General features: G+C 36.2%; 1 protein-coding gene across 6 annotated transcripts in view; it reads right to left on the bottom strand.

Annotated features, from left to right (window-relative positions):
- The window catches only part of NUMB (NUMB endocytic adaptor protein), a 174706-nt gene that overhangs the window by 67573 nt on the left and 94908 nt on the right, over window positions 1-12225 (bottom strand). For all 6 annotated transcript variants that reach the window (XM_060095887.1, XM_060095886.1, XM_060095889.1 and 3 more), the window contains one exon: window positions 1432-1572. In XM_060095887.1, the coding sequence (XP_059951870.1) occupies window positions 1432-1557 (126 nt within the window). In that variant the 5' untranslated portion in view covers window positions 1558-1572. The remainder of the gene's footprint in view (window positions 1-1431; window positions 1573-12225) is intronic.

The following is a 12225-nucleotide window of genomic DNA, read 5'->3' as shown; positions in this document are numbered from 1 at the left end:
AAAATTAAATATTAAGTTTATTACTCCTGTAAAAGAAGTTTCAGCAAATAAACTGCGTAGACAAAACTAAGTGATTAGTAAAATGTTTCATCATTGACTGTGGATAATTTGTGTATTTTAAAAATCATGTATTAATTTAACCTACAGATTCTCAAAAGCACTTTTCCTGTCATATTGATTGTTTTTCTTTCTGAGACTTCAGTCCATGTTTCAATCATAGTACTGAGGCAGTAAAAAGGAGCAGAGAATCACAATAAGAATATTCACACATAAGAATATACAAAAAATAGAGAAAAATGCTAACACTTTATATTAAACTAAATTTTTTTCTTCAAGATATTAACATTTTGTTGTAGTTCCTTCTATTTTTTTGTCCTCATACTTAATACATCTCATAGCATGCTTATACTACTATTAATTGCTTCTTTTCACTAAGCGGTATAGCATGTACGTTTATTTCTTCCACGACCTTAAATATAGACCCTTCTTATCCAGTCTCAAGTAGCAGTAACAAAAAGCACCTGCACGGCACCCCCTTCTCTAGATCTTCACTATGTTCTTAACCTCTTTAAGCTTCCTTTTTCTGATCTGACAAATGACAGCATTAGTTTAAACGACCTCTATATGATTAAAAGTTACAAGATTAAAGAGGAAATCCCTTTTGACTTAACTCTTCCCATTTAAGCTTGTCTAGAACATACCAGGCCTGTATTTAAGAAGGCAGACGCCAGCTTCCTCTGTCCCACCACTTAGTAAGCATATCCTGTTGAAAATAATTTGATTCTTGTGATTCTTGATAATTCAGGACTTTTAGATATTTCAGGATTAGTATTCTCATCAGAAGTGATCTTGGGACTTCCCTGGTGGCTCAGTGGTTAAGAATCCACCTGCCAATGCAGGGGACATGGGTTCAAGCCCTGGTCCAGGAAGATCCCATATAATGCGGAGCAACTAAGCCCACGCGCCACAACTACTGAGCCTGCGCTCAAGAGCCCATGAGCCACAACTACTGAAGCCCACACGCCTAGAGCCAGTGCTCCGCAACAAAGACAAGCCACCACAATGAGAAGCACAGGCACCGCAATGAAGAGTAGCCCCCGCTCGTCGCAACTAGAGAAAGCCCGCACGCAGCAACAAAGACCCAACGCGGCCAAAAATAAATAAATTAAATTAAATTAAATTTTAAAAAAGAAGTGATTTTATTTGTAGTGGTTCCAGATTATATACAAGAAATTCTTATTTAAATATAAAGAGAGAAAAATCATTAATTATAATCTGTTTTTCTTCTTACTAATTCTACCATTGAAGCAGAATATAAAGGGATTAGCTTTTAGAGTGTTTTCATTTAACTGCCCTAATTAATGGAATTTCACATATAATAAACCGTCAATTCTTTTCCACGTCTAGATTTATAGAAACATGAGCTCTTACCTTAACTGGGAAGCTACATTTTCCAGTACGAACTCCTTCTTCATCTGTCTGCCACTGATGTGGACGACTGGCCTCTGGAACATAAACATCTTTCTTTCTCCTAAAACTTTGCCGTAGTTTATTCATTTTAATTTTTACAAGCTGTAAAAGAAGTATGAAAAGGAAATTATTACTTTCTCACATATTTAAACTTTGGATTACCGTCCCAATAAAAAAACTAGTATCCCAAATTAAAGGTTTTGTTTTAGGGGGAAATGAGCAATCAGTATACTTCCTCTTAGAGTAACTCTAAGTTCAAACAAACAAATCACTTCACTTTTTGAAAAGACAATTATAATGCTATTCTTGTAAAACAAAAATAACCTGTTGTAGGATCTGAAGAGATGTTATTCTAAGAACTTTCAAGCACTTTAATTGCAATAATCCAATGAGTATTCCTCCTGATCTATCTCTCAAATCCATTCTAACTCCTGAATAAGGAAATGTGTACCTGTAGCCAAATTATAAACTGCTAACAATTTCTGAAAATATTCTGAAAACTTTGATCCTAATTAAGAAAAAAACATTCTGGAACACTGAAATTTGGGGATCTTTTTGGCTTACTATCAGAAGACACTAAGCAAAGCAGGGACTTTAATAGCCTTTTGTAAAAGATATTTTATAAAAAGAAATAAAGTTTCCTTTAAACATACTTAAAGAAGAAAAAGTTCTAGGATTACATTATTCTAAGGAAGAAATTTCTTGCAAGTAGTATGACATCAGAATGTACTTTCATATTCATAATCATTACAGATATGAAAGTAATCTAATAGTTTTCGATGACAAAGGTCCCAGTCTCATCATTAACTCTGTAAATTAAAAAGTATTAAACTACAGTCAGTGTTTTTGTTTTGTTATTGGAAGAGGCACTTCTCTAATGCTTTCAAAGGTACAGTAGAAATCACAAAACTACAGGGAAGGAAGACTTATCTGATAAGAAACAATGGAGCATTTAAGAGCCAATGAATAAACATAATGATTAAGTGTTTCTTTATAGGGCAAATCTCAAAATCTGAAACCAATACCTTCAGTTTTCTGTTAAGGAGCATTGCTCATTCTTTCCATGAGGGATTTAAGCACCTCAACCAGCCTAAAAAAGTGATCCTAACTTGAGAAAATGATGTGACAAAGCTATATAAAGGAAACATCTTCTCTGTCAGGAGTGTTAAATAACAAGGGATGGAACATTAATTCCCACATAACACCAATGAAAGACTTGAAAATCAAAGTCTGCATTCTGAGGAAAAATCATTTTGTATTTTAAAGTTCATAATGCCACAGCAGAACTATTACCAAATTAGCTAATTTACACAGACAGGCCAATCTTACCACACATTTTTCTTAAAAGGTAAAAATTCTGACAGATGAATGGTAATGTAAAAATCTCTGGATTTTCTAAAAATCAATTTAGTATTTCTCAATTCAAAGTTGATTTATAGAGTAGATGAGGTAGATATTAAACAATCAAAGGACTCGACAAAAGGTAATCCATCCCTTTGCCTTTAACTAGATCACTCATTCCTAAACTACCTTAAATGAGAGCCTACCTTAATCTAACAGACTTCCAAAAAGAATTCCATAACTTCCTTGATAATACATCCTGTTATATACTTTCATATCACATTTTTTAAATATACACAAATACAAATATAAGAAAATAAAAAGCACCTATATCCTTGCTTAAGTTGGCACCCTAAGAATCTTGAGGCAAAAAGCCTATATGATCCCTTTCTTTTTAATTTCTTTCTCTTAGCAAAAAAAGACTACACACCTACCCAGCTGGCCAACCCAAACACCTGAAAGTCATCCTCACTTCTATTCTTTCTCTGACCAATACCTATGGATCTTACCTCCTTAGCATCTTGAATTCCCCCACCCACCACATCGGTTCTACTATCCTCATTTTTGCTTAAATCATTGCAAAAGCTGAAAAACTTAATGGTCTCTTTGCTTCCAAGAGAGGTCCATTCCGATCTGTTCTCCTGACTACTGCCAGAGTGCTTTCTAAAACACAAATCTGACCATGCAATTACTCTGCTTAAAATCCTTCAATTGCATCACATCACTTTCAAGATAAAGTCCAAATGCCCAAGCATGGCAAACACAGTCCTTTTTTTATCTGGCTTCACTCACCAGCCCCATTCACATGCTAAGCTCCAGCCATATGAAACTACTTACAGTTCTCCAAACAAGGCATGCTATCTTTCAGAGCCTCTGTACATGTTCCTTCATCTGCCTAGAAAGACCTTCCTCTATTTGCTTCTGTTGAAGTTTACTCATCTTTAAAGAGTCAGCTCAGAGTCTTCATAGAAGCTAGCTAGCATCTTTTCTGACAAGCCCCTATCTGGTCTGGGTCCTTGCATTTCATATGATTCCCATGAACACCCTCCGCTTAACTCTATTACTGTACTCCTCAAGACTTACAGCAATTTTCTACTTCCTTTATGGTAAGCTATATCTTATTTGTTTAAACTTATTTGTTTAAATAGTACCCCCGCATCTAATACAGTGCCTGTCATATATATGGCATACTATAAATTTGAAGAAATGAAAGATAAAATAAACCCCATCGTATTAGATGATATTTACTAGGTAGGATAAATGTAGACATGCAAGACCAGAGAATCATCGATGTTGGAAGAGACTGCATTTAATAGTAGGCCAACCTCCCACTGACAAAGGAACTACTTTGACAACTTCCCTTAGAGGAAGACATCCAACCTCTGTCTAAATAGCTCTATTACAAATTTATTTGCTCTTGGGCAGCTATTTATTGTTGTACCACTCTACTGACCAATAAGAGAACAGATTGGAAGTGTCAGTTGGTTTGGGGGTCTAAATATCATGTCACTTTCAGTACTAAAACGCTTTGCAATCAGCATTTCTACAAAGAAAATTATGTGTCAGTGATTCTTGAGCTATGCTTTAGGTAGCCCTAGGATTTCCACAGAGGAGTCCCCAGGACCACCAGTTGTTTGGAAGGGAAGAGAAGGAGGTTAGAAGACTGGACAAAACTCTCAGGAGGAGCTTCAGGTCCCTGTCACAGCTTCAAACAGACAAGCTCCACTTTCTCTGATTTACATGTTGGAGTTCCATGTAAAAGTTTAAGGAAAGGGTTTCACAGCCGGAAATTTTTGAAAATTAGTGATATTAATTATAATTGTTCTAAACTGAACTTGGCAAAGTGAAAATACACAATGATAGTATCTTGCTTGTTACTTCTTAATGAGTAACTACCACTGGCCTGTAAAATAACCTAGCAATTAAGATAATCATTAATACAAGGAAGAAACCAAACATTCTGTTTTCAAGTAATCTATGTATAATGATTTTGCTTACCAAAAAAAAAAACAGATAATAAGAAAAAAATAAAAAAAGTTAATTCAAAGTAACGTTTACTATTGGTCCTCAGCAAGACTGAACTTTACTCCCAAATAAAGAAAATCATACCCTTGTGACAGTCCTGGTTGAATATAGGTAAAGAATATATTTTTGTAACTATAAAACCTGAGAACCAACTTATTTTGTCCTTTCCCACAAACTGAATTTTTAAAAAATGAAATCCCCATTCTACTAGAATTTTCAAAGGTCACTAGGTACAACTTAATTGCCAAATTCAGAAAATCTTTTCACAGTTCTCATTCCTTAAATGCTCTGCAAAGTTTGACACCACAGTTCCAGCCCTCCTTTGTACACGTGTTTCCTCCCTGCCTTCCCCCGTCCCCAGACTCTACTCCTCTGGTTTATCTTCTTCACTTCTGTCTCTACTGATGCCTTGGAGGGCTTCCTCTACTTTCTCCTACACATTGAGGGTATTCCCCAAATATCAGTCCTCCACTGGTGTTCTCTCTGCATTATCACTCTTGGAGAAATAATCAACACAAACTATTACCCCAACTATGATCATTTCCTAATTGTACTCTTAAGTCTTACTCTCTTACTCAAATTCCTACATTTGGGTGCATCAACGCTGTCTCAATCACATTAATTTAAAGTTAAATCATCACCTCTTATCTCCTATTCCTTCGGTCTTCCCCCCTCTGACCCAATTTGTTTGGGTCAGTAAAAACTGTTGGAAAACTTACCATGTGCCCTGTTATTAATGCTAGTGGATACAGAAATTAGTAAGACAACTTGCCTTTTGGTAGCTCTCTTCCCTTATAAAAGGTTAATTTCTGCACAATATGGGGAATGTAATAATAATACCATACACAGTATGGTCTAGAAGCAGTCTAGGTTCAGGAAACAATTCCTGTAGGAGATACTACCTGAGTTAAGATTTAAAAGAACAAACATTAGCCACGTACTGTGTGGAGCAGGAGGGAAAAGGTATTTCAGGTAGAGGCAACAGCATCAACAAAACACAGATTCAAGAAATCTATGAATTAACTGAGTCAACATGATGTAACTGTGCTCCAGGAAAGTATTTTGCCCAAAATGACAATGGTAAGACTGTAAGCCAAGAATTAGCTTCACTGTGTCAGGAAAGTTTTACAAACTAATTTATCTGGGCAAACAATTTGTACATCAGGGCAAACAGCTCTCCTGACAGGATAACAGACTGCTTCAAGAACCTTTTCTTGTTAACTCCACTAATTTTAAATATTGTGTCACAAACTTTGCCCATCCCAACCAGTTCCCCACCTTGAAGGACCTGCCTTAAACCACGTGAGTCCAGATCTCAAAACCCTAGAAATACCCTTTCCTAACTTCCCCTAACTACCAAGACTCTGTCAAAGTGGTGCTCTCCCTTGCTGCAGTAAGTTTAATAAACTCAGCTTTGCTTGATCAACAGGACTCTCTTTATGGGGAAAGTCAAGAGCAGGAATTTATTATAGAAGGTGAGGCAGAGGGAGAAATCCAAATACGACTCCTAAGTTTTAGGCCTCAGTAAACTGGATAGATGAATTCAGCAAATGGAATTGTTGAATTTGAGGGGTCTGTTTATAGGGCTTCTAGGTGGAGATATGTATAAGCCTGAAGTTCAGGGAAGAGATCAGGGCAACCATAAGCAGTCACGACGGGTGAAACTTTTCTTGTGATGATCTCATTATTTCCCTATTTTTCCTAATAGGAGTTAGGATACAGTAAGTAGAATTAAACCCAGCACACTCAAACATGAATAAATAGAGGTGCACACACCATATAACTGGCCAGTATGAATTAACATAGCCATAGCAGTGATTACGTTTTTGCAATGCTTGCATTCTAGATAGTAAACAGCCACTGTGCTGAGCCCCTAGCCTAAGATCTACCCCTTGACCTTCCACAATCCAACAACTGGTTCAGCTGAGTAGTAAGGCCAGTGAATGTTTTGATTGGTCAGTAACAATGTAAGTCAGATTCCAAAAGTCTCATCTCTCTCAGGCACAGTTGCTGGCTTCCTCCAGGGTCCCCAAAGGGTTGGCCTGCCTTCATGTGCCTCTGCCCAGTCCCAGGTAGGCACAGCAAGCATGATACAACAGTACTCACCAGCCCTCCACCCTGTCCACCATGGTCCTGAATGTTGGCCCCCATCGCCACATGTTACCCCAGTGAAATGTGGAATAGACTTGTTAGGGGAGACAGTACCTTCAGCAGTGACACTAGTCCCCCAGTAGTCAGACAGACTAACTAGCTCTTCACTAGGCTGGATAAAAAAGCAAGACCCAACCATGTGCTGCCTACAATAAACCCACTTAAACCTAGAAAAATGGTACAGATGAACCGGTTTTCAGGGCAGAAATAAAGACACAGACGTGGAGGACAAATGTATGGACACCAAGGGGGGAAAGTGGCGGGTGGGGTGGGGGTGGGGGTGTGATGAATTGGGAGATTGGGATTGACATGTATACACTGATATGTATCAAATAGATAATTAATAAGAACCTGCTGTATAAAAATATAAAAATAAAATAAAATTTAAAAATAAATAAATAAACCCACTTAAAATATAAAGACACAAATAGGTTAAAAGTAAAATGAAAGAAAACAGTATACCATATTAATACAAGTCAAAAGAAAGCTAGAGTGGCTATATACGCCCCCCTCAATAATTAGTAGAATAAGTAGGAAGAAAACCATCAAAGATATAAACAGCAAGACTTGAACAACAGTTAACAACCAACATGACCTGATTGACATTTATAGAACATTCCACCCAATGACAACAGAATATACATTCTAATCAAGTGCATGTGGAACATTTACCAATACAGAACATTTTCTGGGCCATAAAACAAGTCTCAAATTTAAAAGGCTCCAAGTCACGCAAAGTATGGAATGACCACAATGGAATTAAATTGCCAAATATTTGGAAACTAAGTAACACATTTCAAAATAGCCCACGGGTCAAAGTAGAAATTGTAAAGGAATTTAGAAAGTATTCTGAACTGAATGAAAACACAATATATCAACATTTGTGGGATGTAACAAAAGCAGTACTTAGAAATTTATAGCACTAAACCAGTGGTTCTCAACCGGGGGTGGGAGGGGCAATCTTGTGCATTTGGCAATATCTGGAGGAGACATTTTTGGTTGTCACTAGGGGAGATGCCACTGACATCTCATGGATAGTGGCCAGAGATACTGTTAAACATCCTATGCATAGGCCAGCCCCTGACAACAAAGAATTATCCAGCTTAAAATGGCAATAGTGTCACTACTGAGAAACCCTGCACTAAACGTCTATATTAGAAAATAAGAAAGGTCTTACTTAAAACAATGACCTTAGCTTCTACTTATAGAAACTAAAAGGACAAAGAAATGAAAAGTAAGCAGAAAAAAAGGAAATAGTAGGAATCAAAGCAGAAAGCAATAAAGTAGGAAAATAGAAACATAGAGAAAAGGAAACCAAAAGCTGGCTCTTTGAGAAGATTAAAAAAACTGATAAACCTACAGCTGGACTATTTAGGGGGAAAAAAGATACAAATTACCAATATCAAGAATGAGAGAGGTGTTGTCTCTAATATTCTACAGATATTAAAAATAATAAGGGAATATTATGAACAAGTTTATGCCCATAAATTCAACAACTCAGATGAAATGGAAAAATTCCTTTCAAGTTACAAACTTTCATAGCTTATTCAAGAAGAAATAGATGACCCCAAATAGTCCTATATCTATTAATGAAACTGAATTTATAGTTTAAAATCTTTCCACAAATACAACTCCTGGGCTAAACAGATTCACTGGTGAATTCTGTCAAACATTTAAGGAAGAAATCATACCAATTCTACACAAACTCTTCCCAAAAAATTGAAGAGGAGGGAATATTTCTCAAGTCATTCTATCAGGCTAAGATTACCTGATACCAAAACCAAACAAAGACATTATTTAAGCTTCTTAAGTAGATAGACCAATATCTCTCATGAACATACATACAGAAATTCTAAACAAAATTTTAGTAAATCAAACTAAATACATTAAAAATATATCATGACTACATGGAGTTTTTCTAATAAATGCAGTTAGTAAACATTTGAAAATCAATCAACATAAGTCACCTTATTAGCAAACTAAAAATGTCCCTGTCAATATGTAAGGTTATAGCTCATGACAAACTGTACCTTTCCTTCTCTGAATTCACAAACAGATTATATATTGAACTGAGATTTTTTTTAATTGGTTAAAATTCAACTAATTATAAGCATAAGTTCTTTTCTTTCTCTATCTCCCATAGAGAGTTCATATTTAGCCCTGACTTCTTTGTGATTTCTAGTCTTGTACTTCCAACTCCAATTCAAATGTCTCCAAATCAATTTATCTTTCCTTTCAAACAAGCTCTTCTTCCTGACTTTCCTATTTCTACGTAACACCTTTACATCCATCAAAGCTTTGAAATGAGAAGAGCATACTCTAAGGTTCATCTCTGACACTTTTTCATAATTCTTCCATACCAAGTCCATCAATAGGTGCTACTGGGTGGGAATAGGTATCAATATCTCTGGTATTCAGCCATTCAGCATTTCTATTCCTAATTGCCCTGGCAGAAAAATCACTTCATCCATGAACCTCTGCAACAGCCCCTGGACTCCAAGTCCCCTTTCCTCTAATCTCCTTACATAGTTGTGCCAGATTAAAATTCCTAAAATTCTTCCTTGAATGTGTTCAAAAACTGTTGGGCTGGAAAAAGGTTGGGTTCAAGTTGTGGAGGCTCCTGAATGCCAGACTCAGACATTAAACTTTAGGATCTTCAACAGTCCTGCCTTGTCTCCCAGTGCTTCCCTGCATAATCCTATGAAGATCAGACCTTTCAAATATTCTGTGGCTTTCTCACTTCTTTCTCTTTCTTCACCCTGTATATTTTACTTGTAATATTTTACTTCCTCCTCGTTCAACTAAAATACTATACTAGGATATGATAAGGAAGCTGATTTTAAAATAATTTTATCATGTAATAGATGTGACTTGTAAAGAACAAGAAAAACAGAAAAATCCAAAGAACGAAATACAAATGACCCGTAATCCAACTAAACAGAAATAACCTCCATCAACATTTTAGAGTTTTCTCCTTTGTTTTTTTTCTATGCATATACGCTTCATTTTTTTCTTTTTATAAAAGAGGGATCACATGATATCTTTCTCTCAGCAAGGCAAATTTGAAAATCTTTCCATCCCTTTCAGAGTAGCATGATTTTATTTATAATCTAGGTCAATAATTCAGAGAAACAAGAATTTTATGCTAGTTATAATCAAAACTTCATATTTAAAAATGAAGAAAAAAGTTTCAATTTATTTGAAGACAAAATTTATTTTTCACTCAGCACTTAGTTCATTTATTTATATGAATTTAAAATTATATATAAAAGACCTCAAATATTTTAACTAAAATTCAGTCAACAAGTATTTATTGACTGCCTACCATGCCATGCTGCAGTAAACAATACAGAACAAAACCCCTGCCTCTATGAAGGAGATAGACAGAAAATAAATAGCCAGATTATTCACAGTGGTGTGCTGACTGGCAAGATCCAACTGTCAAATTTTCAGCAAGTTTGTGAACTGGGTGCTAAACATAGCCTTTATTACAAATTAAATAATAATTATATGTTATAATTATATAAGTTATATAATAACTTATAATTATATAAGTTACTTTAAAACAAAGGTAAAAATTCATCACTTCCTTTTTTTTTTAACTACATTTTACTATTATCTATGTTCTTGGGGTTATTTATGATTTTCTATCTGTAAGGTAGAAATACTATCTAATGCCGGGCTATTGTACATCTCTTCCCAACAACACATTCAGTTCAGTGACTTCATGTTGATAACTTGAAATCGGCCATGGTGGAAGTATTTACACTACAGAATTTGGCAAAAACTACCAATCACTGCTTGATTTATTGTTCTGTGATTGTTTAGATCTAAGAAACTGATGGAGAAAATGTTAAGATGCAGATTGAACTTAAAAGTTTGTGGTGTCTATAACCATTACATTGTGAATAGCACAAAAATTTTGAGGAAATATTTTTCCATTACTTGAAAACTATTATCCAATTCAGCAAAGAAGTCTCTTACATCAATGACAAATGAGTGAAATTTTGACACACATCTTCATTGCTTCACTTTCATCTTACTCACTAAACAAGCAAAAACATCAACCATCATTCATGTTGGAACTATACTTGGAGAACTAATTGTGAAACATTTACCCGAACACCACCACCTCTGTGGTATGTTAGAGGTGGTAAATGCTATGCAGAAAAAGATGAACAGGGCTTCCCTGGTGGCGCAGTGGTTGAGAGTCCGCCTGCCAATGCAGGGGACACGGGTTCGTGCCCCGGTCCGGGAGGATCCCACATACCGCGGAGCAGCTGGGCCTGTGGGCCATGGCCGCTGGGCCTGCGCATCTGGAGCCTGTGCTCCACAGCGGGAGAGGCCACAACAGTGAGAGGCCCAAGTACCGCAAGAAAAAAAAAAAAAAAGATGAACAGGGTTAAGAGGGGGATTAGAAGTACTGGAGGCAGGGATGAAATTTTAAATTAAGAAAGTAACACCTGAGCAAAGAATTGAAGAAGCTAAAAAAGTGAGCCATGCAGTAGGATGAGCGTTCCAGAAAAAGAAAATAATTAATGCAAAGGTCCTGAGGGGATAGCTTGCCTAGAGTGTCTGACAAACAAAAGAAGGTCTGTGTGTCCAGTGCAAAATGAAGACAAGAGAATAGGAGAGATGAGACCAGATGGGTTACACAGGACAAAGTAATATAGGACCCTGTGGGCCAAACACTTTGGTTTTTCCTCTGAGAGAAATGGGGAGCCACTAGAGGGTTCTAAAAGGAAGCACCTATATTTTACATTTGGCCGCTGGGTTAAGAATAGATTGAAGAGGACAAGAATGAAGCAGGGAGACAATTAGGAGGCTACTATAATAATCCAGCAGATAACAGTGAACTGAATCCAGACGGTTAATACTAGAAGTGCTCCTGAATCTTGTTTTCATGCCTGCTCTAGAAAATGCACTATTTGCTGATATAATATCTGTTGAAATCAGATTTAGAGTATTTAAATCGGAGAAAGGTGTACTAAATTCCAGTGCTGGAATTAAAGGCAGTTTTCTAAAAGTATTTGCTTGACTGTTTCAAATAGGAAATCTTATCTATAATATTAATCAAAAGATCAGCTAAATTATCATACTTTTCATGGTAATTAACCTCATGCTTGACAAGATAAATAGATTTCTTGAACACTATACCTAAGTATACGAGTGTATGAAGGATTACAAGCACACATGGTAATTTGCTCTACCCAGGAAAGACCAAGAAAAGAACAAGAA

Source organism: Mesoplodon densirostris, chromosome 4, assembly GCF_025265405.1.
Source record: "Mesoplodon densirostris isolate mMesDen1 chromosome 4, mMesDen1 primary haplotype, whole genome shotgun sequence".
Taxonomy (NCBI): Eukaryota; Metazoa; Chordata; class Mammalia; order Artiodactyla; family Ziphiidae; genus Mesoplodon; species Mesoplodon densirostris.
This window is presented reverse-complemented; position numbering and strand designations above follow the sequence as displayed.